Source organism: Anopheles marshallii, chromosome 2, assembly GCF_943734725.1.
Source record: "Anopheles marshallii chromosome 2, idAnoMarsDA_429_01, whole genome shotgun sequence".
NCBI classification, from domain to species: Eukaryota; Metazoa; Arthropoda; class Insecta; order Diptera; family Culicidae; genus Anopheles; species Anopheles marshallii.
In genome coordinates this window covers 2,832,730-2,859,469 of record NC_071326.1, presented here as the reverse complement: position 1 = coordinate 2,859,469, position 26,740 = coordinate 2,832,730, and the positions used below count along the sequence as shown (strand labels likewise).

Genomic DNA, 26,740 nt, shown 5'->3' with positions numbered 1-26,740 from the left:
GTTGCTGCCGTTGTCACATTCAAATGCGTTCCGAACCGGAGGGGGCGGATTCACTAATGCTTGTCACCGAATGGAGATATCGGCACACAACAATAATCGTCTACACACAATCGTTCTGCTCCTAACCCTCCGGCGCACTGCTCATCACCGTATGGGCAGCGTAATGTTCACGTTTATAATGTTCCGTAATGGTTCGAACTTGTGATGTCCGCCGATGTGTCCCAAAATTGACCCAATTATTGTTGTTCACTTTTTCCACCCGCCCAACATGCGTGTTCGGTGCTGCTGCTGCTACTGCTATCTACCAAACCTCATCAGCATGCTTCTACACCGCACTTCTTGCGTACAGATTGGGCTTAGTGTTTAGCCTACTACGATGATGAGTTGGAGGTTGGTGTGAATGGATCACTGAGCAGCAACTAATCAAAAAACTGCTTCTCGGCCATGTTTTTCCAACCGGTTGTGCGGAACGTGGTAGATTAAAATGTGTGTGTATGCTTTTTTTCTCTTCTTGGTAACAATTCTTGCGCTCCGAAGCAAGGAAAAGGGGGAGGGGATTGGGAACTTTGGCGGCGGCTCGGTAAGTTTGTTTTACAACACAATTTCTATAGCAATTTGTCGCAGTGTAAATGGTGATTATTTCACGATTTTACGATTGCACAGCTTAGCCCTACAAACACACACACACACACATATACTGAGGCCTATCCTGTGGGGGGAGTTTATCGCGGGGGTTTGGACCCTCTTTCAGTTCTTTGATTCATATCGCCCCGAACGGTGCGGTACGGTTCACACTGTTTTGTTGGACCTCCCAGACGATGAACGATTTCATAATTTTGATTTTCATCTTCGTCCTGTCGCTCCCTGCACCTTCCGCGTTGTGCAGGACTCTCGTCCAAGGCTCTCTTTCGCGAGGCTTGGAATTTGGGGAACTTTTTGCGGACTCCACTACGGGTTCATGGTGCGCTTCCGGTACACCACGTTGGCAAGCGAGCAGTCGACGAGTAGTCGATGCGAAACTTCATTTCGTCATCAAAATCCGTGTACTAAACTTGCGGCAACGGACACATTTTCTATCGCGGAGTCCACCAACCTACGTCCGAACTTCAACGATTGACAACTGAATCCATGCTCTCTGCCTCTCTTCAGCTGAGGTTATTTTCCTGAATTTTCCCTAACGCATAGGGTGAAAATGGAACGTTTAGAAATATCCTTGCTCCTTTCGACACTGCTCACACCAACACACGCAAACAAACACGCACGTGTGTGCGCATGCAAAAAAAAACAACAGTTTGAACTCGCAAACACCACTCCCCAGGTTGCTCGGATCGGCAACAATTACACCGCACACACACACACGCACCCATCGAAAGCAAGAAAAAAGGATAGCAATAGTGAGAGTTTAATCAGAAAGGACGTTTGGGTGCCCAACGGTTTGATGGTGTGCGTTGGTGCACTTTTGATAGCGGGGTGTTTGTGCGTGCGTGCCCGCGAAGGAGAACATGTATTTGCTCCGTAGTGAGAGCGCAACAAACGACACAAGGGGTGGGAAAATCCTTGCACAGCACCCGACGACCCTTTTTCGTGCCATTTCGACGGTGAGAAGGATATTCGGAAGGGTTTTTTTTCAATGAGATTGAGTGTCTCGGGGTGTGTGCACTGTACGCAATGTAGCGCCACACACCAAACGGCTGTTTGTTCCGTTCGATAAGCATGCGATGCCGCTGTTAATGACCCGCTGGTTAAATTATAAATAAGCTTACGATTTGTTGTATAGCGTTGATGTTATTTTATTGACTTCATTCACGGTAGTTTTGTTATTGCAATTCAATTGGAAACATGTAATCGTTAGTATATTTTACTCCACACTCTGTGCTTCTTTCTCACGTCCCGTTTTTTTCCCGCTGTCTGTCGCGTATTATCGAGAATACATTATGCTTTTAATTCCCTTCCACTTCGTTTACATGAATAATAGTTCAATGTTGTTTTGTTTTTTGTTTAGCAAGAAAGTGATAATTCCAGCCCTTCATTTCCAGGCCCTTTTAACGTTTTTTTTGTTGCTAGTGCTGCTATTAACTTGCTGATCGTGTATCTGTAAAGATCTGCTCTGTTCCGAGCATAATCCATTTCTTAGCACGTAATATGCCACACGCGGCCGGATAATGATTCGTGGTAGGATCGACTGGATGTGGTAATTGCTACACGTGGCAAGGAATCTACACATCTGCACACGAGCCAGCGTACGCCACGAGTATAAGTATATGGTAGTAACAATGTGATCTGATTCTGATCTGAACTCCTCGCTACTGTCCGCACGGCTGGCGTTGTTGGGTTTTGAAGATACATACTTGTTTTCTTTACTAGATACTCTATATCTTTCGTCTAATGTCGAATGGTAGCGAATCATTACTATTATTACTTGTTAATGCCCCCCATTTTCTTCGAAGCGCGCCCCCGGAAGCGGAACTGTCCGGCACCGAACGGTCTCGCACAAACCGAAAGGTTCGCATTCACTAGCCTATTGAACGTTTTTCGCTATTGCTGGCAGGCAATAATTTATAATACGCAGCATAAAACAAATCCACGTCCCGGGACGATAAAGAGCAAGGACGAGAAAGCTTCATCTTGTTTGCACTGCAGTGGGTATGTGTAGATGTGTCCAGTAGTTTCTCGATCGCAATCCTTCACTCAATCCATTCGCGCATGTGTGTTTATCCTTTACTGTAAGATACGTGCGTGCTTGCTTTAACGTCCTAATACCTAGTGCAGTTAAATTTATTAACAAAACAAAATATAATAAGCTTGCTACAGGTAAGACTCAACGTACGTACATATGTAAACGCAATAAACGGTTCCCGGTTGTCGAGGTAAAATCGGGTGGGACGACGAAAGATCGCGATCCCTGCTAAAGAGGATTTTGGGGGGTGGTGGCAATGTTATTAACACTAAACGCGGGGTGGTAATTTCGATATTTTTACAGTTTACTGTTTGTGTTCAGCGAATATGGTGTGTGTGTTTTCTTCTTTCCATTATCATACTTAGCTTTTATAGAAGATAAAATTGTTGTTTTCGTTAAATCCAGTGGGATAGATGGGTTAAAAGTGATCACGCCCGGTACCATACCGTCATTGGAGACCGCAAAAAAAAAAATAGCGATAGCGAAGAGAGTGTATGTTGAATGAGTCGAACACAAATTACAATGCACTCGGTAAATAATAATCATTCAACGAACCTAACATGCGGTCCAACAACTAAACAACGGTTGGTGTGTGTTTGCCGATTGCCACCGCGAGCGGGACGCACAAATAGACCAATCGAGAGCGACTGTGATAGATATTCTTGGTGTAAGCTGCTTATCGCAGGTCAGGATTGTCGTTGGCCTGCTTCTTGATTCGCAGCAAGATTGTGGTGTACCATTGGTCCAGCCTGGAGATGCTGTCGTACTCCTTGACAGCTTCAGTGAACCCATCCACGTTTTGTTCCTCCAAATGTTCGCAGAGTGTCTAAAATGAAAATAAAAGCAATGAAAAGAAATTTTTTACGCCCATTTTCTTTTCAATAACTTTACCTTCACAAGCTTGTATTCTCGCGAGTCTTGGAATGCTGGGTACTGTTGTGCGTATTTCTCCATCGCGTGTTGAGCATTCAGCAGATCCACGCTAAGGTGGCAAAGGGCCGCACGGAAGAAGTACTCTTTGGCGCTGTACTTCAGCAACGAGCTGTCGAGACACGATCCGGCCACCTGTTCGTAGATTTGTATCGCCTTTTCGTAGTCCTCCAGCTGAGCCGCATACTGTGCCACTTTCAGCATGCACTTGTTAGCCGAGCTGGTGGATTCTTCGCCCTTGAAATAATCGGCCGCCTGTTCATAATGCTGCACGGCTCGTTGCTGTTGAGGAGAGCAAAGTGGGATGGGTGTAAGAAAACATCTTAAGAATGATCTTATCCGAGGTAGCTACATACCAAATCGTTTGCTTCATTTTCATACATTTCTGCAATGCTCTGGTGATGTTTTGCAGCCATCGTGAACCTGCCCATGTCGGTGTAAATATCAATCGCCTTTAGCAGGCAGTTCACAGCTTCATTTGGATCGGTCTAAGGAAGGAAGGCATGTGATTAGCTAGTGTATTTCTTGGCTACTATTGCTAAAGCGGAGCCGTGGCCACTCACTTTCTTATAACAGTTCGATGCATCCACGTAGTTGGTGGCCGCATCGTGTCGGCTGCCTGCCTTCGCATGCAGGTTGGCCGCCTCACAGAAGGCCGTTCCTGCCTGGCTCCATTTCTTAGCCATTTTAAACATATTTGCTGCCCGCTGGTAACATTCTACGGCCTCCTCCACCTTGTTCGAACCACCGCTAAACCGCAGCAGGGAGACAAATGACGACGCAGAAGATTAGTAAGCTTTATTGATTGTTTTTCAATGCAATGCTGCTGGTTCGCGGAGCATGGGATGGGTACACAAAGACCACCCATTATCCATGGGGTGTGTGAGTGTTTAAGTGGGAGACACCCTTTTGAAACAATATGACACACACGGGCAAGTGGAGAAATCCAACAAAGGAGCATTTCACCTGCTGTGAACAGTTCCGTGTAAGCAAATTAGCACGATGAGTCACTTGTTTTTGTGATTTCACATTGCTGATAGCAGCGAGGTGTCGTGGCCCATCAATCGAATTGACCTACCCGAATAGTGATCCGAAGAAACTTTTCGACGAGTTTAACTTTTTTTCCGCTTCTGCCATCAGCTGCATTGCTTTCTGTTCGTTGTCGGCCATCGTGGATCGTTTGGGTGAGGGTATTAATTTCACAATACAGTCGTTCTAGTTCTTCACAATCCACACGGCACCGAGCGTTTCTTTCTGATGGTTTGTTCCTTGACGATCTCGACTTTGAACGAGAGCAAAGCTGTATTATTGATTTTTCATTCCTTGGCTGCGACGTTGAATGGATGCAACAAAGAGGAAGATTGCGCGACAGGGAAGAAACGTCAAAATTGAATTCGTCATTTTTCCGTTTCATTTGTGTTTTTTTTCTGTTGAATAGCTTCATCGAATGTAGAGGCGTACGAGAATAGTGGAAACATTTCCGGAACCATTTTGCATATATTTTTCTGCGCATCAATTTTTAAAAAATGTGTAAATTGTATTTTGTTAAGTTGTCGGATCATTTCTTTTCGTACGAAACGCCCTGTGTCAGCAATCGCCGCTCAGAGCGAAACGTCAACGTTGCTGCCAGTCACAACAAAGTCGCGATTGTAAACAAACGGTTTTCGGTACGATTTTCCCACGGACGGGCAGAAATAATGCAAAACAGCCTGGTAAAGCTTCGAACACAAACGCCGCTCTATGGACAGCTCGTTATTGGACCGCCGGGTGCCGGTAAAACTAGCTACTGCAATAAAATGCAAACATTTCTTGAAAGAATTGGACGTAAAGCAATGGTTGTGAATCTGGACCCAGCCAACGACAACATGCAGTACACCAGTGCCGTCGACATTATGCAGCTGATCACGGTACAGGACGCGATGGCACAGTTTGGGCTAGGGCCAAACGGAGCGCTCATCTATTGCGTAGAGTTCCTGGAGACAAACTTTCAATGGTTATTGGATCAACTGAAAAGTCTCGATTGCAATTACTTCATCTTCGACTGTCCGGGACAGGTGGAACTTTTCACACACAACAATGCGTTGAAGAATATTTTCGCCAAGCTGGAACAATTGGGATACCATCTCTGCACGGTGCATCTGGTCGAGTCGCATTACTGCACCGAACCGTACAAATTCATCTCGTGCCTATTGCTTTCGCTGCACACGATGCTACAGATGGGATTGCCGCACGTGAATGTGCTCAGCAAAGCGGATCAACTAAAGGAGCAAGATTCGAAGCTTCCGTTCAATGTGGAATACTACACAGAAGTGCTGGACCTTAGCTACCTGCTAGAATGTATGGACACGAGCCAGATGGGGAAGAAATTCAAACAGCTAAACGAGGCAATCGTGTCCATGGTGGAAGATTACAGTTTGGTGTCGTTCCTGTTGCTCGATTCGAAGCGCGAGCAGAGCCTGCTGAGACTTAAGAATGCTATCGATAAGGCGAACGGATATGTGTACGGTGCTGGGGAAGAGAAAAACATCAACACACTGCTGGCGTGTGCCGTTGGTGCTGAGACGGAGTCGGATCGAATGGAGCGAGACATCGATCCGTACCTAAGCTAATAACAGCCGATCTGTCGGTATTCAAAAAACAAATACTCTTCCATTTATTTGTTCGTTCTCCTGCTTCCGAAAGCAGTCAATCTGCAGTAGAATGATCGTGTAGGGGCACTTAGACCAGATTAGGCCGTTTGACTTGTCCGGCAAAAAGGATCGTCCGTTGCTGTCTATTAACGATCATAAAACCAAACGGTCGGTTGGCCAAAAAGCGTGGCGGTGTTGCCTTGTTGGCGAAGACACCGGTCGTTACGGCGGCCGTCATTGTGCCCTCCTCGTTGACAACGATTTTGGTTTGCTGTATTACGCTGCTAATGTAAATGGCGTTCAGCTCGGAGATTTTACCAAAGTTGGCCACCCCAGAATCGAATGCTTCTTTGATACCCATCTGAAAACCAATAAAAATAGCAGCGATATTAGAAAGAAAATGTGCTAGAAATTATTCACGGCTCACACCTGATTCAAGATGGGTATCAAATTATAGTCGGAGTTAAACTCAAATCTTGGCAAATGCACCTCCACCTCGTCGTCATCAAAATCTACCAAGCTGCGGTCGAGCTCTTCGAAGACACGATCAACGCCATATTCAGTCAACTTGCGGATAACTTCAACAAGCGGAACACCTTTCCGTGGCATTATCAGCAGCATGCTCAGATGCCGATTGGCCCCATAGGGAAGTTCAAGAATTTGTGCATCTAGTTCCTTGTAGCCGGCAAACGGGAAAATACCCCTCTGGAACATCATCTCTACCATACCGATCGGCTGATCGTTTTCATCGTAGAACGGAACGTTCGTGGTGAAAGATCGGTTGAATGGAATCTGGAAGAGCAACATTTATCGGTAAGTAAATCACACACATACGCACACACACTAATTAGTTGTATTAATTCAAAATTCTCGCACTAACCGTCCATTGTCCTTGGAAGAACAGTACCGAAAGCATGATCAATCGTGCCTCCTCCAGATCGCTCATTTCGATCGCCTTCGGTATCTGCCCTTTGGTTGCGTCGGAAACGAGCTGATTAACCCGATCATACGTTTGCTTGCGATTGGCAAAATTCATCGGCTGCAGTACGCTGGGGTTGTAGAAATGGTCCAAATTCGTTTCGAAATCTTTCGACACGGGTCGATTCTCGTCGGTGATGACGTACTGTGCCGCTGCCAGCTGTACATCTCGATCCAGAAGACTTTGGATATCCGGAAGTATAGAAAAATAGTTGTTTTGGCACCTTTATCTTTATGACTTTCCTCGCAAAACTCACCTTAAGCTTTGCACGAATGGTTTGTAAAAGTTGCGTATCTGTTCCTGCTGCTGAAGATCTAGTGCGGCAAGCAGCTCATCCAGTGTCCGCCCAGAGGCGCCTTCCGTTATCAAGGTCAATAGATTCCAGACCGAAAACGGCGACACGATGATGTTGATCGTCGTCACGTTGGGATCATGATCGACCAGCTCGGTGACGTACTGACGCGATCGATCGCAGACGGAACGAATTACACCAGAGAAAGAAGGGAAGAAAAAAACGCACAGAACTCACATAAAACACATAAGCCGCGCACAAGGTCACTTGCAGTGAGATGCTTTCAGGGGGGGGATACCACGCAGATGCAAGTTTGCAAACTCGTCGCGGGGTTTTCCTTACCTGGTAAAACTGTAAGCCAAACTTTTGTGAACTTCGCTGCAAGCGGTCCACTCCCGTATCCGGTCCCAACGTGGCAAACGAAAAGGTTTCATTTTGACTTGTCGCTAATGTTATCAGCAAACAACACACCAGACATTCGAGCACAAACCGTCCCATGATGTGTCTGCAGCAGAATAACAGAGACTCGCGGGCCAGCCAGCAGTAGCAGCAGCAGCAGCAGCAGGCACCACACATCAACGTAAAGGCACGGATGAATAAATACAAAAACCGGTATTTTGATTCCGGTTTCACGCTGGTCTCAGCGTAGCATTCTTCGCCGTATACGCATTGCCGGCATTAGCCTTCTATTATCTAATGTTATTTTGGTGACTTTTTGGCCGATCCATCGTACGCACACAACCGTACCGGTTTTACCTTGGTGTCAAGTCATTTTTGTGCATGCGTTCATTCGTGCGATCGTTGAACATGGCGGTTGTGGACGGTTTGTGTGTTTTTTTTTGTATCGATCGATGTACATGCGTTTTGGAGAGCAGCACATTGACAGCAGATTCCTGGAGTGGAATGGTATCTGGGTTGGGATGCTCTTCCGCGCACGTACCGCACAAGGTCATGACCTACTTCATTGCAGGCGCACACATATCGTACACATGCTGGACATGCAAGTGCATCGGTGTGCAACGAGGTGCCAGGTACGGTTAATTGGGGGAGGCTTGTCAGTGCCCGTAATTATTGGGTCTGGTAGATTAAACTCTCACAAGATAGTTTAGTGGTTTTTTTATCTTAATGCACTCGGGACACTTTGCCTGCGAGAGCCACCGTTTGGCGTGGAATGGAGAATACTTTCCTCATGCGGCATTTGCCATTAGTGTACTGTATAACAGAATTCTGATTGTTAACAGATGATCGACAGTCATTGCGAGAAGTAAGTGAGCGGAACGGCCACTGTTAAAAGACAAAGGGGATCGCTTATACTCCACAAACGACGAAAGAGGCGACGGTTCGCTATGAGGACAGCGCGATGAAGATTATCTTGTCAGTAATAAACGAATATAAGAGATATTTGGAGATGTAAAGTCTTGTAATGGGATGCATATTTGTGATATTTAGCACACATAACCTATCCACTAGAAACCATCTTTTCCATGGATTCTGAATGGCCTTATTGGCGATGGCGATCTCTCTCTCCAAGTCCTTTATGCACTACCCTGCAAGATCTCCGAGCTTCATCTAGCAGGATTGTTTAAGATTAGTGTTATGCTTAATGAATCTTTTGGGAAGAGTTTCAGGAAGAATCGGGAATCGACTCCCAAAAGATTTATGATTCCTCAAAGCGGTTGCCCTTTGGAGGCCCCTGTAGTAAATGGGGCGTAATGGTAGTTTGCCCCAGGAAGGGGGACAAGTCCCTTGGAGCTCATGAATCTTTGGAATAGAGGTTCCGATTCTTTCATTTAGTTTAAAGATTCATTCATATTAATGAATCCGAATTAGAGTTACTCAACACTAATTTAGATCGACAACGCTGTGAAGAAGTGTGAAGAAGAATACCGCAACCGTCAGCTGATGTAACGCTTCTTCGATGTGCCCAATACCTTGAGGAATCACGATTTAGAAGAGCTTTGCATAGACAAACTGTATTTAGTTGCTGCTTTCGAGGAATTAATAACGGCTTGAATTTCTAACCGATTCTAACACAGTTTCGATACCTTTCTCTTAAGCAACTCAGCCCTTGCGTAAGGTGCTAGGAATTACTTGAACGGGCTAGAACCTCTGGATGAAGAAATTCGTTCCAAATCCAGGCACGAAATGTTCTACATAGTGTGCCTCTAGTCGCAACGTGTGGGGATGTGATGAACTAGAAACAGTCGCGTCATCCAATTCGAAATGGCGCCATTGCCTAAACGCCGCAATCGTTACCCACAAAGTTCGGGACGCACTTCGTCTAGATTGGAGTTGGAGTGCCCCAAACAGTGACATCGTTACACACATTAGCTTCTTCACGCCCCAAAGCAAGTTGGCCGTGTGCGTAGCGTCACCGAGGGGGAGGGGGGGGTTGGTCATCCCTGAGGGAAAACCCTCTCTCGCTCGGAAATCGCCTGTGTGCGCTCCAGAAAGCGAGCAATTTCTAAGCTACCCATTCTTAAGAGGACCCACCCCGGCCAAGGTTCCCGGGTGCGTGTACATGGATATGCATTGCAAATTTAAAGCATTTAAAAGTCGCTTTACCTACCCGTCGGCTACTCAGTCGCGCGGTATCGAGTGGACGTGCCACGTGGCGCAGTGCATACGGAGATCCTCCGCGTTTCGAAGTGACCGACGCCACGATCAGCGGGCCGTTTTGTGAAGTGTTCTGTGCGCGGTTTTTAGCTGCTGACAGTGGCAGAAATCATCCTTCGCAGCGATGACGCTTGTGCTGGAGCGGATGTACGATATGTACCGGGAGTACATGGTGGAACGCCGGGATATGCGCAGCGTGAATCTGCCACTGGCCGGCAGTCCGTGGCCGCTGATGCTGCTGCTCGGGGCGTACCTGTACGTGGTGCTGCACGCTGGGCCACGGTTTATGGCCCAGAGAAAGGCGTTCGATCTGCGGAAGATTATCCGCGCGTACAACGTGGTGCAAGTGGTGATTAACAGTGTCATCTTTCTGTGGATTGTAAGCACGATCGGGCGGCGGTGGCGGTGGCGGGAGGTTGTCCGTGTACGATGCCAATGTCCTTTCTTCGTTCGGTTCGTTCGCAGGTCATTAAGATATTTGTCGTGTACCGGGACTACAACTTCTCCTGCCAGGTATGCAACTACACCAGTGACTTCCGCGGGCTCGAGGAGATGTATCTCAGCTACAGCTACTTCCTGCTGAAGGTGCTCGACCTAGCCGACACCGTGTTCTTCGTGCTGCGCAAGAAGCAATCGCACGTGTCCTTTCTGCACGTGTACCACCACACGGCCATGGTGGTGGGGTCGTACTGTGGCATGCTGTACGTACCCGGCGGGCACGCGATCATGCTCGGCATCTGGAACACGCTCGTGCACGCCGTCATGTACCTGTACTACTTCCTGTCATCGTACGGCTCAAAGTATAGCGCCCGGTGGAAGCAGAACCTAACCCGCATGCAGCTGCTCCAGTTCATTCACCTCGCGTTCCACTTCGGCATACCGCTGTTCTTTAATCGCGAATGCAAGTTTCCGCGCTTCTGGATGGGGGTCGGGTTCCTGCAGGCGCTCTTCATCCTCGCCCTCTTTATGGACTTTTACATTAAGTCGTACATCATGAAGAGGAAAAAGCAGTAACAGTCCATTGACACCATCGCCCTCCCGCCGGCGGGTGGTGTGGGAAAGAGGAAGGGTGGGCAGAAAAGGGCCAACGATCGGTAAGCGGGGCCGAAGCTTCGTTCCGATCAGAAGTTAGCAGCGGTGAAGTAGAACGCAAATCACAAGGTACAAATTTATAAAGCGGTGAGTGTTGTGTGTAACGCCAAGCGTAACCGAAAAACAAAAACTGACAAAATAAAACGTCTGAAGTAAGGAAAAAAAAAACAAACAAACACACGAACAAAATGGAACCCATCGAAATGGCGGCAACAGCGGCAAAGCTGCTAATTACAATTTCCAATCGTGCCACCGAACCCATCCGAACGACGAACGAGCGAACCCCCCCCGAATCAACTGGGTGTATTGGGCGACAATTAATTGCACTGATTATATTCCATTACACCATTGCCCAAGAGCGGTTCGAGCCGTTTTGTTGCACACTCGGGCACTTTCCCACACACCCGAAAATGCCGATGTCACTCTGTGACGACAAATGTTGTTCCGGGGTGGACACTTCCTAGCGTTGAGTGTGAGCCAGCGAATATGCATGGTACGGTGGTAACCTTCACCTCTTTCGTGTTATGCCAGCGCTCTGTACGTACGATGGTCAAGCCAACTTGAAGCCGAGATTAAGGCTAAGCGCGAGCCGTGGGTTTCCCAAGTTATCAGTGAATAATATATGAGGTGTACTGCCTCGTGGTTGTTACGCAATAATACATCCACACAGACACTTGCGAGATGTGTCCTCTAATTGAACCGCACTAAAAAAGGCACACCAGAAATATCGCAACACGTCCAACATGTTTTCGTTAAACGCTTTACGCTTAATTCACTTTACGATAGAACACATCAACATCGTAAAAGTAATTGCTGTCAGCATTAAATGTTGCCTAAAACTTCCACTTCATTACAATACCTTCCTGTTTTGCACAACCGGGCATCCCGTTCCTTCTTTTCGCGTTCCCGAGCGGCTTGAGATGCTTGCGGTTTTTGTATATCGAGCACCGTCACAGCAGCGTTCCGGAGGTATAGGAAATTTGTGGGCCAAGGTTGGGCAGCACTGCGATAGCACTGCAATCAATTAAAGAAACTGTTCCACCTGACGTGGAGTAAAGTTCTCGTGTGCGGAAGACGAACGCTTATTCCCAACCGTGGTGGCGAGTGCGAACACAAATTAATCCAAACCGGCACGAGGTGAGTGCACGATCCTCGCATAGAGCTCGTTGGTAACGTCATATAGTGACGGTACTATTTGCTAGCCGTATGCTTAATTAATGGTCCGTACGCGTAGGACCTCCTGTTGCGAAGAACCATTCCTACTTCAAACAAGCGCCGGCGGTTGGACATCAGTCTTACCCGAGAGCTGCTGGAGTGTGGTGTAACTGGCTTGAAGTTCTAGTTGAAGGACATACGCTTACACTAAGATGGCGTTGATCGCAGGATCGATCTTCAAGGGGTACAACTATTTAGTTGACAAATCAGGTATCAGGACCAACTTCCCCATCCTGGAACCTGGAACAATCTTGAATTTCTGAGGTCTTTCTTCTCTCTGCAGATGACAGGATGGTCGATCTACCGCTGCTTCAATCCGTTTGGACGGTACCGTTGATAACGGGAGCCTATCTCTACTTCGTTCTCAACCTCGGTCCAAAACTGATGGCCAATCGGAAACCGATCGAGCTGCGCAGCTTTCTGATCGTCTACAATCTGGCGCAAGTCGCGGCAAATGTGTACGCATTCGCGATGGTGAGTTTACATCTGCGGCATTGGTTCGCGGATCGGTGACACGTTTGAATCTTTGCAGGGAATTGACTATTTGCGAAACTATTCGTACTCCTTCGTCTGTCAGCCGTTGCAGCTGGACAGGAATGATCAGTCGATGGTGGAGTTACGACTCGGTTACCTCTACTTTCTGCTGAAGATCCTCGATCTAGCCGACACCGTGTTCTTTGTGCTGCGGAAGAAGCAATCCCACGTGTCGTTCCTGCACGTGTATCACCACACGATCATGGTGCTGTCGACGTCGCTGGTAATGCGTTATCTCGCCGGTGGGCACTGCTTCGTGCTCGGGCTGCTCAACACATTCGTCCACGCTGTGATGTACTCCTACTTCTTCCTCACCATCTACCGGCCCGCGGTGACGCGCGGTGCCACGTGGAAGCGGTACGTCACACTGCTCCAGATGGGTCAGTTCGCTTACCTGGTGTTTCACTTCTTCCGCCCCATCATACTCGGCATCGACTGCGGTTATCCGCGCGCCGTGATGTGGTTCGTGGGCATGCAGAACGTCTTCATGCTGCTGATGTTCAGCGATTTCTACCGACGAGCGTACCACAGCAAACCAACCAAAGTTCACGAACACTGACCAGTGGTTACGGGGGGAGGGTTTTATCACTCAAATTGTACAGACACGAAGAGCACGAATTGTTACATGTTGTAATATTACGATATAATACCTTTATTCAATAGTGTGTTCCTGTAAACGCGGTTCCTCTGACAGCCGCATTTGGTAGTCGTTTCTTTACATAAAATAAAAGAATGCCACCATCCGCACTGGTCGGACGCCGCGGACATAATGCGCTCTTCAATCCTGCCGTAATAGTTGCTCTTTTGTGTTGTTTTGTATTTCATTCTGCAGCAGAATGCACTTATATGAAAACAGCTTCTGTATCAACATTGACTACACAAAAATATTCGCACAACGCGCTGCTCTGCAGTGGTTGGCATCCATCTCTCCAGCACAGTGACCGTCAGCTCTGCAGCGCAATAAGCGTCCAAACGTTGGTGCAATTTAGATTCCTTTTTCCCGTTTGGCCTGGTTGCTGGAACAGAGCTCACGCCGCAGACTGTTGATAATCATTTCGTTCCCTTCGGGACACTATCGAGGATAGCTTCATTCAGAGATTTAGTTGGTATGCGATTATATATGGCCTTGATTCGTTTCAGCCTCACTAAGAATATGTTTGTTAGAATGTTTGCATCTATTGTATGGTTGTACCTCGTTTAGGAGTACGTTTTGTGTGTGTGTTTTTTTAGTTTTGTTGCTAAGACTGTCGACCAAACGCCAACTAATTTGCCAGTGGTTTTGAGGAGGTTACATCATTGTTCACTTATTTCTGCAATGGAAGCTACCTGTTCAATCGATTATTTGACGTATTTGTATGTGTGTGTGTGTGTGTGTGTGTGTGTGTGTGTGTGATGTAAAGAAATAGAACAACAAGAATAATAAACAGTCCAACAGAACTCACAGCATTTCCAGGGTTTTGTACGTGATGGATCAACTGCACCCTTTTGACATTGAGTTTCGCGCGAATCGCAAACCAAACGCTAACCATACTGGTAAATATAATTGATTGATCCACTTACAACTCTAAAACTCTGTGTAATTTGTTTCGTCTTTTGTTTTTTTTTCTTTTCGTTTTTGTCTGCCTTTTTAGTACGATTCATCATAAGATTCAATTGCATTGGATATTGTAGTTTTGTTTTGTTTTGTTTTGTTAGTATGTTTCATTTACCAGTTTCATTTTGCAGTGTGTTTATTTTGTATTTTTTTGTTCAAATAGTTTTGCTTTCTTTTGACTAGTTAGACATCGACACTAATCGGAAATGAAAAACACTACGCTGTGTGGGGAGGAAGGAATACTTTCTTTTTTTTTGGTGGTTAATTAACAACAAAAAAGCAAAACTTTGGTTAGGTTTCGCGTTTTGTGGTGCATCAGAAAGTCGTGTCCGTGTGCTTGCAGACGATTGAACCAAAAAAAAAGGGTTTTCTTGGTTTCTTGTATAGTGGAGAAATGTTAGATGGTGGGATATTACTACGGTTTACAACTCTACATCGCATTGCCGGGATGCGATACAAGCACCTACCAGCTGTGCCTAATATATTTGTATATACGTTTGTACTGACAAACGAGGCAATAGTCTCACGCTGTCACTCTAGCGCACGGTGCAGCACAGTTAGGTAACGAACAAAAACCCTCTAGTGGAATCACAACAACAGCGACAACAACGATAACGTAAAGCAAAAACCCAACGGAAGGACACATGCATGGGCGCACCAGGAGTCGTTCCACCAGGTTGGAAAACCGTCGGATGATGCAGGTTCGTACTTTAAACAGCTACACCTCGAATGTACAAACCAACTGCGTCTAAAAAGGTAACAGTGACAAGACAGACAGATAGATCACCCAAACATCTTGACAGCCCTTTGCCATCCACGGTTAGGTAGTTGAGGATGGGGACTGTAATGTTGGTAAAGTAGTCGTTTACCTTGGTACGACTGCCTCTGTTTCGCTCGTTAAATATTTCGTCTTTTTTCTAACTCTCTTCCCAAAATCATGGTGGTACAATGTACGTGGGTTTTGCCTTGTATACTTTGCATGTGCGAATCCGTTTACACTAGTGATGTGTGCTACGGAGCGCACCAACGGTTCCGGAGCTGGCTCAGAACCCACGGCTCCGGAGCCGGCTCCGAACCTACGGCTCCAAACCCACGGCCCCGGAGCCGGCGCCGAACCTATGGCTCCGAACCAACTGCTCAAAAGCCTGTGACAAACAAAAAGGACCCCCAAAATCTCCCGGTCAGCTTTTTAGAAAATTATAACCAACACCTCCCTCCTCCTCCTCCTCATCCCTCGTAAACCCCTCCTTCCTCATCCTCCCCTTCACCATTACTTTCGCGGGATCGGAGCCGTAGGTTCGGAGTCGTAGGTTCGGAGCCGTAGGGTCGGAGCCGTGGGTTCGGAGCCGTAGGTTCGGAACCGGCTCTGCAGCCGGATCCGGATCCGTTTTTCCCATCACTAGTTTACACCACCCCCGGCATGTCTGGTTCCAATTGTCTAGTGTTCACGTGCCGCAATGCCGATGCTTACTTATTTTCAATAATCGTTTGCAGTTGAAGCACTAAACTGCGGGCCAGCTTCAGAACGGATGGTGTGTTGTGTCGTTCAGCCATTTCTGCAATGAGAGCAACAGCGCAATCAGTAGTTGCGATGGAAGGCGCACCCAGACATCGTGGCACATACCGTTGAAAAATTTAATAATATCCGTAAAATCCATGCTGTTGGACAGAATGATGTCGCGATAGGTTTCTAACAGGGCCAGCGCTAGAAACAGTACAAAGTGCGCGGACGCCACGTGCTTCGCCGCCCAGATCACCTCCCACACGGAGAAGATGTCGGCGTAGATGAGCTCTCGCTTAAAGTCGAGCAGGAACCAGCGATAGCAAAAGTAGAAGTGGGTGTAGTCACCGTGCGCATGCATCAGGTCGTACATCTCCGAGTCCAAGATTTGTATCAATGATCTGCAACGAAGAGCACGGTTTGAGTAGTGTCCGGGACGGACGAAGTTCGCTAGGTCTTGCTGCTCACCTCATGTTGGCAAAGTGCATGTCCATGGCACCACCGTTCGGGAAGTTTTCAATCATGCGCTCCATAAACCGGCAGAAGCAACCATAGCTGAGGGATTCGTCGTCGAAGATGACGAGCAGGGGCGCAACGAGATCACACATGCCCTGCATGTATCCCACATCCAGGTGCTCCCAAACGTACCTGAAAGCGGGAAGCGGGACCATACCTTAAAATGCCCCAAACAAAGATGGCCGCCGTCAGAATTACTCACGTGCAGATGACGTTGCGCAGCTTGTCCAGATTTTCATTCGCAAAGTACCAATAGTTACGATCACACCGTTGAACATCCTTCTCGATGCGGTGGAGATTCAAACCGAACGACTCCAGCAGTTCGCTCTGTAATCAAAACGGTCAAGAATACTGTCCTGTACATCGGAATAATAACCAATGGGTCGAAGAACACATACACTGTAGATGCCGCCGTTTGAGCTGGCCGGAGACACGCAGGCGGATTTGGGTTCTTGCAGCGAATCCAGCGCCGGCTGATGGTTGCTTCCCTCTTCCGGCAGTGTCGTTAGTGTGTTGTTGTTGTTCAGCTCTCTAACCTCGGTCGGCAGCATAGTGACGTCGATGGACGCATCGGTCACGATGACCGCACGCGGCTGCTCGAGGGACTTGGGCGAGTCGGGTTCCTCCTCGTCTTCCTCCGCCTCGATCGCCCCGTCGGAAGTGACCACTTCCTCGTCTTCGTCCTCCTGCATGCGCTCCACTTCCCCTGCCAGAGACTTTGCGCTTTCGCCCATCGGGGAGATTCCGATGTCCGCTACATCGATGAAATCATTGCCGACCGTCGCGTAGGATGAGTCGGAAGGTGAGCTTTTGTTGCTGTCAAAGTCTTGTTCTGGATTCTGCTCCGAATGGTCCTGATTGGCGTCCTCTTCCCCATTCTCCCCGGTGTCCATGGTTGCGTCCTGCGCAACCACCGGCAGCGTAATGTTGTCCTTGGTGAGCTTTGGCTTTGCGTCCGATTTCTCTTCCCCCTCGACTTCCGGTTCCGACATGTCGGAGAACCCATTTTCCTCGAACACCTCGTTCTCCATCTCTTCTTCCTCCTCCTCCCCGTCGGCGTCCTGGTCGATGGTTTTGCTTTTGTTCTCCATGCTACCGCTGCCCGAGCTTAGCTTTGCCACCGCGACGGCCGTCTTTTCCTTGTCCCGTTGGCGTACGATCGCCTCCACTGCCAACCACTCGCTCATGGTCGTTTCGTAGTAGTGCTTCGCCGTTTCGTCCAATTCCGCCCGCTCGACCGGTGTGCTGCCGAAGGTGTAATGGCCGAGCAGATACGGCCACACTTCCTTCCGAATGTCATGCTCGACGCCACCGTAGTACACTAACCGGTAGACTTCCTGATCGTCCGCCACGACACCGTTGCCATCGTGCAAGCTTTCCCAGCGCGATCGCGTAAGACCCTCTTCGGCACCGGCTTCCGGTGTGATGCGACCATTCACCAGGCCCGACAGATGCGTCCGCACGGTGGAGAGATGACGGCAGTACGCTAGCCAGCCGTAGAATGCGCGAGAGATGATCTGCCGTTTCATCGTCGAGCAGACGAGGGCAATGCTGGTCGATTGGTTCGATTGTGGCTAGAGAGGAGGGTTCGAAATGCGACATCACAATTGGACTTACATTAGGCGACATCGGGACTTACATTAGGACTGTCGATGGACATGGCATCGATCGAGAGACTTTTACTGGAGCAGTCACTACTTTCGTTGGTGGAGCAACTGCTCAGCTGGGCGCGATAGCGTGGGCTGGTACGTCCAAGTTCCAGTATCGAATGAGTTGCCACTGAACGGAAAACCCCCCCCCCCCCCCACCCGAAAAAATGTTACAGCATCTTCCACGGGATCGCTAGCGCGTCGGATACTTACAGAACTCGTCGGTGTTACCCTTGTTGACCACTCGAAACACATAATCGATAGGCATCTCATCGTTCGTCTCCAGCAACGATGGCAGTGGTCTGCGACGTGACTTCTGAGGCCAAGGAAAGATACGTCCAATGCCCCGTTGGGACCAGAGCGGAGGATCCAGTTGACCATGTGGCAGAAGACCTTAGACAAAAATTGGATAGCAGATTGAGGTAACTGGCAGCAGTACTCCAGCGAGGTCATCATTACCAGTTTCCAGACAGCTCAGAAAGGCCGCCATATGTCCACCCTCGGGGAAGTGTATCGGAGGACGCTGGACGCCATCCTGTCCGACGAGTATGATGGTACCGCCGGTATCGCCACCACGCGCCTGATGGCAGTGCACGTACACGATCTCGTCTACATTCACGTTCAACGCGTATGCCCAGTACGAGCTCTTGTCGATATTCTCCGACTCGGTGTATCCGTTCATAAGCTGGTTCGGTGTCCACTTGATCGTGAGCGATTGCACTGTCTGATGCAGACTGAGATACCCTGGCATCGGCTCACTGACGTCTTTCTGCAGTTGGAGTAAAGACAACAAAATGTGAGCTGTGAGTGAATGGAGTTGGATGCCACGGAATCGACGAAGGCCGATCGTACCGGGAGGACGAGAACGTTGTTCTTCCCGTAGAGGAGTGTGGCTCGCGAGTTTTGATGTAGCGATTCCACGTAGTCTTTCGATGCGGATGCCAAGCTGTTCGACTTGAACGACGCCATACTGCCCTCCTCCGAGCTGGTGTGGAGACTTCGCTTGAAGTTCAACATCGGTCTTCGGTACGCTGGCGGTGTGGGATTACTCGAGCTGATTCTATGGCGCTGAACCTGTCAAAAATCAAAGTGTACTCTTTTAGTCACGATCGGCACACGCGATCCGCGCTCTCTCTCTCTCTCGCTCCCTTACCAATTCGTCCGCTGGAGGATCGGTCCAAAAGTGATCGGCAGTTTTGGCACGGGAGTAGTCCAGTGCGCACGGACCCACGAGCAGCGAGCTCAGTATGGAACCGTAGTCTGGATCAGCCACTAGTGAGTCGCGCTCGTAATACCGCGTCGCGTTAGTCACAAGATGGTCAATGATGCGGGACAGTTTCTTCTCGTACAGTGCCAACCGTATCCAGAGATATCTACGCAAACAGACAAACAATCGTCAAAGGGCGTTTTCGTGCTTAGGAGGGGCGATCCAGCGATCCCGCATCCAGCTAGCTTACTTTACAACCGGCGGTGACTGTGGTGGTGTCGTTGTCGAAACAGAGTTACTGCTGCTTTTCTTCAGGATCGGTGGTTTGTTGGTACTGTCGCTGCTCGATGAGGACCGTTTGTTTGGATCGCTGTTTTCGATATCCTGCACCTTCTTACTGATGCAGGCAGCTTCGGGACAATGCTGCGAAGGAAAGAACGATAAACGTTTCCAACGAGACGTAGACGATGTGTGTGCGGTTTGTAAGTAATGGTAGAATGGAGGTAACGGTAGCTGTCGGCAAGTAAAAGCTTTGGGTTGTGATGGATTCTACGTTTTGTTGGAAGTTATTGGTTCGGGTACATTCATACAGTGAGAGTTTCGGACTGTCGGAATAGATCCAAGGCTGTACAGTCATACAGATACACAGAGGAGGATTGGGGGCTTTACATGTGACCAATCTGTGGTCAAAGTTTCGATCAAATGAAAGGTCGCGAACTGGGCACATCTTCGATGGTATCATGTAGAACAACGCATTTGATGGGTACGAGCAGCTTGGAAACAATATGGCGGCTCGTGGCTCGCACGCAATCAACAATTTCGATACGAAGCGACGTGTATCTAATCAACTGTTTTATTTTTTCTAACGATCTACTAACAAACACTGAAACAAAACAAACAGCACCAATGTTCTAACCAAACCAACGAATTACCTATGGCACGCGGTAGTGTGTGTGAAAGCGTAGAAAAAAGGTCATCCCCAAAATCTGCTACATACAAGAGGATGGATCGAAAATAAAAGTGAAGCGTCATGAAACTAGGATCATCTACCGTAGAAAGCCAGCTTATCTGCTGTACAACCAAAGGTCAAATTAAACGGCTAGAACGTAACATAACATAACGCAGGTACCAAATAGTCGAATAGTAATGTTGGGCAATTTTGCTTACATGATTGTTGATCGTCCTTTCTGGGAATACACTGAGAGGGGGGATCGAACGCATCGGATATAGCTCAACATGGACACACACACACACACTACACTTAAGGTGGGTTGTGTATTTTTTTGGTGGTAAATGTGAACTGCAAGATGAACGGTTGAACGGTCTCTACACGATCAACAAAAGGTAAATATATAACCATGTACAGAACGGAACGTATAAGACAAACGATCGAAAGCCCTCTACACGCGCTAAATGCATTGAAGGGACCTACGCTTGGGATGGGAAGCGGGACCGGATCCAGCGGTTTGGATCAAACCCAGGAATGTTCAAGCATTTGTATCGGGGGAGGAAGGAAAGGTTGAAGAATACTCACCTTGGCCACCTTGTGCAGTAGGGCGGTGGTGGATGATGTCTTGAACAGGCCGAGAGCCCGCCTTCGCAGACCCTGGCTCAGGCACGCCTCGACCGCTGCACATAGGGCCGTTACCGAGCAAGACTCTTCGTGTATGTACTTCTTGGTGACGGCTTCCTCCATCACCTGTTTCACCTCTTTCTTCACGGCCGCTATGAGCTTTTCTTTGAAATCGACCGGATCTGGACGGTTGTTCGGGTGGGAGGAATAGGAATTGGGCCGTTGTGGAAGGTGAACCAATGGGCGGGGAGAGGGGGAATTTTTTTTGGAATGTACATTTCAAGATCAGTTTTTTGTTTTTTTTTTTGCGCGCGTAACATCGCGTAATTAGACCACCAATTGAAGGATGAATCGTACATATGGATAGATATTAGTGTTGGATAGTATCCACAGTCGAGGTACCAAGAAGAGAGGATTCCATATTGCGATCGACACGACGAAGGAACGAAAGAACAAGAACAAACATTTACTAAACACACTGAGGTAACAGTTCGAACGGAAAGCGAAAGCGTTGAGCGAACATTTTGCGACACAGTGCTCCGCAAAGCAATTCGGCAGATTGGAGAAACTTTAGCGCATAACGATCGTTGCTAGCAGGGATAATGCGATCAAAATTATTTACAAATTGATTAAATAAAGACTCAGATTTTGTACTCCCAAATAAGGAAAATTGAATAGAGACTTTCATAATCCATGCAAACTAAAAGCAATTGTTTAGAATTGAGGGTGACTCCATAGGGTGGATGATAAAATTCTTGTTGTGCATTACCGGCAACTGGTGCAGTACGGAGAAAGCGTGAATAAGAATAGTCATGTGGTAGAAAGCATATCCTCGTTGAATTTATTTCGATAGCAATTATTACAATTATTAAAGCAGACGCCAAAAGATCTTTTCGTCTATCTCAAGCATTCCATAGTCAAGAAAGTTTGAATCAAGCTTTTAAGGTTCATCGACTTAAAGAACTTTAAAACCACCCAAACCGCAAGTTCATTTCCATTCGGTTTACTTCCTCTTTGCTTGACTACAAACATAAAATCCACCGGTGGTACGTCTGTTCACCGTTGACGTCAGCATAACCGCAAGAACCGCAAGATATGGCCATAACTTTTAAAAAGAATTTTACCCAAAACGAACAGAAAAAAAAACCAGACAAATCACTTCTCACATCTTTCGTTTGATGTGCGTAAGCCTGAAGCGCTGTGCGGTTTGAAGAATTTCTTCCCACCCGGTGAGCTAATAATGCCATCGTGAAGGCGCAACCACGCTGCACCATCGATGGAGGTGCCTGGTGGCTGATGATTTAGTCCCGGTGGCAGCCGGCAAGGAGATCAATTTACACAAAAGAATATGCAACACCGAAGGAGCAAAACTGTCTACATCATGCTTGGGAGTAGGTTTGATAACATGAGCCTTCAACTTTCTACAGCATGTTCATTTGCTGCTCATCCTGCCCTAATGTTCTAAACAGTCCCGTACTGATGTGTCAGTGATACCCACTGTTCGAAATTCCAAACCATCGACCTCGATATCTGCGCTGTCAATTCAGTGACCCTTTTTGGGACCGGAGCACTAGCCCCCCCCGCTAGTGGTTGATTTGATTATCCACAGCCTGAAAACCACACATCATCGTCCTACAACATCAACGGATGTTACGGAATTCACCGTTCACTCACCTCTCTCACGGCTCACATCTCACCGAGAAGTGAACTCATCTCACCCGTGAAAGCTTCTTTTTCTTCATGTTCCCTCTCTTGCTCTCACTTATTCGTGCTTACTTGGAACCGGAAAAAAACACAGCAGGCGGTTTTACTATTACTATCGCGCTTGCAAGCGGAACTTTCCTTCTCGTCGTGTTTCATCATCCTCCTTTTGTTTTTCTCCGTCTTTTTTTCTTTATCAACCTACATTGATTTCATTATTTATCTATCTGCCTTTCTGTCGCCAAGCTATCGTCATTCAGCCACTCAGCGCATATTGTTAGCCGATTGTTTACCTTCGAAACCGTATTGTCCTGGTCGTATAAATGTGTGGCCCCTTGTATTACCTTTTTGCTGCCGTTTAGGGGCCGTTCCCTGCTAAGGTGTTTTGTGCCATCCACACTCTCTCTCTCTCTCTCTCTCTCTCTCTCTCTCTCTCTCTCTCTCTCTCTCTCTCTTTCGCTGCTTATCATTTTCTGTGGTATATGTCATGATGTTTACTTACGTACTCGAATGGTAAATAAGTTTCCTTTTAATTAATGCAGTAAAAACACTCCCTCTCGCCGCCAGCTCAATTCGCCACACACGCACGTGCCCGCTACAACAACACCAGTGGTGGAACGCACCCTCACCCTCATCGTTGGGGGTGGGTCCTTGGGGGTGCAAAAATGTGGAAACGCAAAAAACCAGGGCATTGTAATAGCGCCCAAAGCTCGCGTAATGATGATGGCAAACAACGGGCCCACACACACACACACGCATGGGCATGGTGCTGTTGATTTTATCGCCACCCTCGTAAAATGGCTACACGCTTGGCGGTTGGAGATGGTCCGGAACAGCTGCAAACAGCTGCTCACTCGATTGGCGACCTCCAGTTAACATCAGAATAAACAACAAAACTGGCAAAAAAAAAAGGCAAATGAGATAATCGCTGCTCCCTATACTCGTTGTCCTTGCCTGTTTTGTCCTGTCCTGTCGTTTGTTATTGTTTTTCTTATTCACGTTTGCAACAAAATCAACCGCTTTGCTAAATTGCAGACTCACACACACATACAGGGATTCACATTCAACATGTGGGCTGCTGGGAAAAGGATCTCTTCCGCGCCTACTACTCCGCCACATGTGTTTCAATACACATGAGTGTTTGTGATGCATTGTGTGTGTGTGTGAGATAAAGCTTTTCCTTTTGATTAGTTTTTGTTTTGTGATGCTAATTTCTTTTTTTACATGCTCTTTCTTTGCAGAACATAAAAAGGAAAACAAGGAATACACGAAGAAAATATATCAAGTCATAAACAAAAAGAAAATAGCTTACAGGACAAAAAAAAAGGACCTTTTCGACCAGAGAACGTGAAAGCGCATACACAGATGGCGATAAACGAAACAACAATCGAGTGAAACGGGGATGCATACAATACACACACACACACACACACGGTAATTTAATCTATACCATACCTGCTTGGAACGACATTTTTCTTGGGGGATTTATTTCGGGAAACATTTTCCGACAGGGTTGTGTGCTGCACTCTCTCTTTCTCTCTCTTCTTTACTCAGGTGCACAGCAAGGGGGTCACGATCCCCGTGTCCGTGAACGAGGAATGAAACAAACTAATTGGCCAACGTTGCACACCGTATGGAATGGTCCGAAACGAACAACAGATGTCAGATTGTTACTTGCGAAAATCCGCTGCCTTATTCATCCTCACTGTCGAATGGCGCTCCACCGTACCGCACGACACGACTTTCAGTATTGAAATGCCCCAAACAATCCACCATATGATGTGAAGCAGACACTTTTCACACGCTGAAACGCTAGTGCACGCACTCACGCATGCACATAGCAACGCACCAAAGGGATATTTACTAATAGCCTTCGCAAAGCTGCTGCCTCTTTTGAACTTCACCTTCGCCCAGATGTTTGTGTGTGCGAGTGCTTCGGAGTTTTTTTATTCCCAAAAATCAGAACTCCCACCGGACGTTACTTTTTGCTCTGCCTGTCACTGCACACATCACACACCGCTCACAGCTGAACCTCCAAAAGCCCTTTTCGCAAAACGGCTACATCAGTTCAATATGTTGCGAGTTAGATGACTATAACTTTGCGGAAAATACTCCCAAGACACATAACTTTTGGTTTCCTTCCTTTGGCGGTGGAAAGTATCTATTCCGCGCTAGCTAGTCAGCTTTTCATACGCCCAAAAGATGAAGTTGTCCGTGGTTGATTCCACACACTCCAGAAATCAAGGACACTTGTGAAAAATTCCAAAACCCTCCCTTTTTCGCGCGCGCATCGAGACACTTTTGGGAACAAAAATATTCGCACTTTCCTTGCTGGAAACAACTTGCTCTGCTGTTTGCGTAGCACTTTTCGCTAGTTGTAATTGTTAAATTCCAATAATTCAATAGCGTCCAACTGCGTGGTCGGACAGCTGTGCTTTCTGTTACTACAACTGAAGCTGCACAGCACTGGAAAAAATGTAAACCGTGATAGCTTTTCACATGCGTAATGGGCGGCGAGAGCTGGAACTGAGCAGCTTCACCGATGGAAAACGTACGGACGAACAAACTTGTCCAAGCGGGTTTACCTATTACTGCGCATGTTCCTGGTGAATGGGAAAAAGGCGAAAGCCTTCAGTTAAGCGAAACTGGTTGATGGTGGTGCCTTTTGACAGAATTTTTACACGGATGGACATTGCGTGCTAAATTTTGCTGAGGGAATTTAAATTTGTCCGTTTTGTATGATAACTGTTTTCCAAATGTTCTTATAAAGTTGAAATCATCTGCAATTGTTACACCTAAACAACGTTTTTATTTTACTTTAATGTAATCAGACCGTATGGCGTGTCTGTGATTCTATAATTATGTTCTCTTAATCACACTCTTCCATCGAGCACTTATCTGTGCCTCATGTAGTAATCTATAACTGTGGAGAATGCGGCAAAACCAGCTGCACCGATTATTCCAGCTTTCACTCCAGCTAAAACAAAAATATTGTTTAAGTGTGTACCGTATGTTGGCGCGAAAGAATTTTCCTGTACGTACCTCGCAAGCCAATCAATCCTCCCGTTACGGCTCCGGCATAGGTTCCATTCTTCCAGTCCGAGACGCCACGTTTCTGTAAATGATTTAAACATTAATTAGCACAAAATGAATGCAATTCCCCGCGCAAGAACGCACCGATTCAATTGCACACTCGACGGCCGCAAACACTGCCCCGATGACGGCAAAGTTCTTGCCGTACGAATGCGTAGCTTGACGCATTTCGCGAAAAATTTCTCTCGCCGTTTGTTGCTTTTCGCCGGCCATCGGGTCGGCAATACTGGGATTGACCGATGAGCTGAACAGTCCAATGGCCGCACCCAAACCGTACCCCAACACACAGCTCATGAACGATTTGAACGCACAGCTTTCGAAAGCGGCTTCCACGAGCTTTTCTTCGTTGGTTTTTATCTGCACCACTCCGTACATTTTCGGTATGATAATGTTTTCTCGATAGCTGCAACAGGATTGAAGTGCGTTATTAGTACAATATCCTACATTTATATTACTACCACGTGCTTGTTACACTCTCCTCCTACCGGTGAATGTTTCCTATGAAATGTTTAGCCACCTCATCTAGGTCGGATCCGGGGAAAAAGACACCCTCCGTTTTGGCCGCCTTCTCCCGCTTGGCTGCCTCTTCTGGGTCGACAGGTTTGGGCAGCAGGGTGGCCATGGTTTTGCGTCTCCCAAAAGCCGTACCGCAAATGTATTTTCCGCCTGAAAAACTTCGACAGATTCGTCCGGCGGTGTACCAGCTGAGTTACAAAACAACTTGTTTACATCAGTTTGGCGATGTTGTGTTCATGATTGTGCTGTCAGCAGGAGTATACACTATCGAGTGGGATACTTCGATCCTGATTCGAATCTTTGCTCCAGGAGCTCATCAAAAATTCCGGCGAAAATGATGGTAAAATTGATTTGAACGAACTCTTTCGAGATTTTATTAAATACTACATACATTCAACCACCGAGTAGCGCATAGTACGACTATT

General features: G+C 47.3%; 7 protein-coding genes across 7 annotated transcripts; 3 read left to right on the top strand and 4 right to left on the bottom strand.

Moving 5' to 3' along the window:
* Positions 1-3,333: 3,333 nt before the first annotated feature.
* Positions 3,334-4,777, bottom strand: LOC128719491 (alpha-soluble NSF attachment protein). Its single transcript, XM_053813116.1, has 5 exons — positions 4,686-4,777; positions 4,171-4,357; positions 3,964-4,095; positions 3,569-3,889; positions 3,334-3,503 (listed from the first exon to the last, which is right to left on the bottom strand). The coding sequence occupies exons 1-5, from the start codon at positions 4,775-4,777 to the stop codon at positions 3,354-3,356; spliced, it is 882 nt and encodes a 293-aa protein (XP_053669091.1). The 3' UTR covers positions 3,334-3,353.
* A 527-nt stretch (positions 4,778-5,304) lies between these two features.
* LOC128719490 (GPN-loop GTPase 2) lies at positions 5,305-6,216 on the top strand. Its single transcript, XM_053813115.1, has one exon. It carries the CDS (start codon positions 5,305-5,307, stop codon positions 6,214-6,216), a length of 912 nt encoding a protein of 303 aa, XP_053669090.1.
* A 109-nt stretch (positions 6,217-6,325) lies between these two features.
* LOC128719489 (serine protease inhibitor 77Ba) lies at positions 6,326-8,006 on the bottom strand. Its single transcript, XM_053813114.1, has 5 exons — positions 7,851-8,006; positions 7,473-7,672; positions 7,118-7,397; positions 6,667-7,029; positions 6,326-6,598 (listed from the first exon to the last, which is right to left on the bottom strand). Exons 1-5 carry the CDS (start codon positions 8,004-8,006, stop codon positions 6,326-6,328), a joined length of 1,272 nt encoding a protein of 423 aa, XP_053669089.1.
* Positions 8,007-10,248: 2,242 nt separating this feature from the next.
* LOC128707998 (elongation of very long chain fatty acids protein AAEL008004-like) lies at positions 10,249-11,138 on the top strand. Its single transcript, XM_053802953.1, has 2 exons — positions 10,249-10,503; positions 10,590-11,138. The coding sequence occupies exons 1-2, from the start codon at positions 10,249-10,251 to the stop codon at positions 11,136-11,138; spliced, it is 804 nt and encodes a 267-aa protein (XP_053658928.1).
* Positions 11,139-12,583: 1,445 nt separating this feature from the next.
* Positions 12,584-13,524, top strand: LOC128706953 (elongation of very long chain fatty acids protein AAEL008004-like). Its single transcript, XM_053801898.1, has 3 exons — positions 12,584-12,641; positions 12,715-12,905; positions 12,964-13,524. Exons 1-3 carry the CDS (start codon positions 12,584-12,586, stop codon positions 13,522-13,524), a joined length of 810 nt encoding a protein of 269 aa, XP_053657873.1.
* A 2,502-nt stretch (positions 13,525-16,026) lies between these two features.
* Positions 16,027-24,207, bottom strand: LOC128719244 (small G protein signaling modulator 2-like). The gene is made up of 13 exons (XM_053812866.1): positions 24,162-24,207; positions 20,967-21,187; positions 19,683-19,855; positions 19,379-19,598; positions 19,078-19,299; positions 18,685-18,994; positions 18,439-18,618; positions 18,216-18,355; positions 16,975-18,150; positions 16,779-16,903; positions 16,529-16,708; positions 16,184-16,461; positions 16,027-16,115 (listed from the first exon to the last, which is right to left on the bottom strand). Exons 1-13 carry the CDS (start codon positions 24,205-24,207, stop codon positions 16,027-16,029), a joined length of 3,360 nt encoding a protein of 1,119 aa, XP_053668841.1.
* Positions 24,208-25,600: 1,393 nt separating this feature from the next.
* LOC128707387 (mitochondrial import inner membrane translocase subunit Tim22) lies at positions 25,601-26,421 on the bottom strand. The gene is made up of 4 exons (XM_053802340.1): positions 26,285-26,421; positions 25,884-26,202; positions 25,749-25,821; positions 25,601-25,683 (listed from the first exon to the last, which is right to left on the bottom strand). The coding sequence occupies exons 1-4, from the start codon at positions 26,419-26,421 to the stop codon at positions 25,601-25,603; spliced, it is 612 nt and encodes a 203-aa protein (XP_053658315.1).
* Between the last annotated feature and the right edge of the window lie 319 nt (positions 26,422-26,740).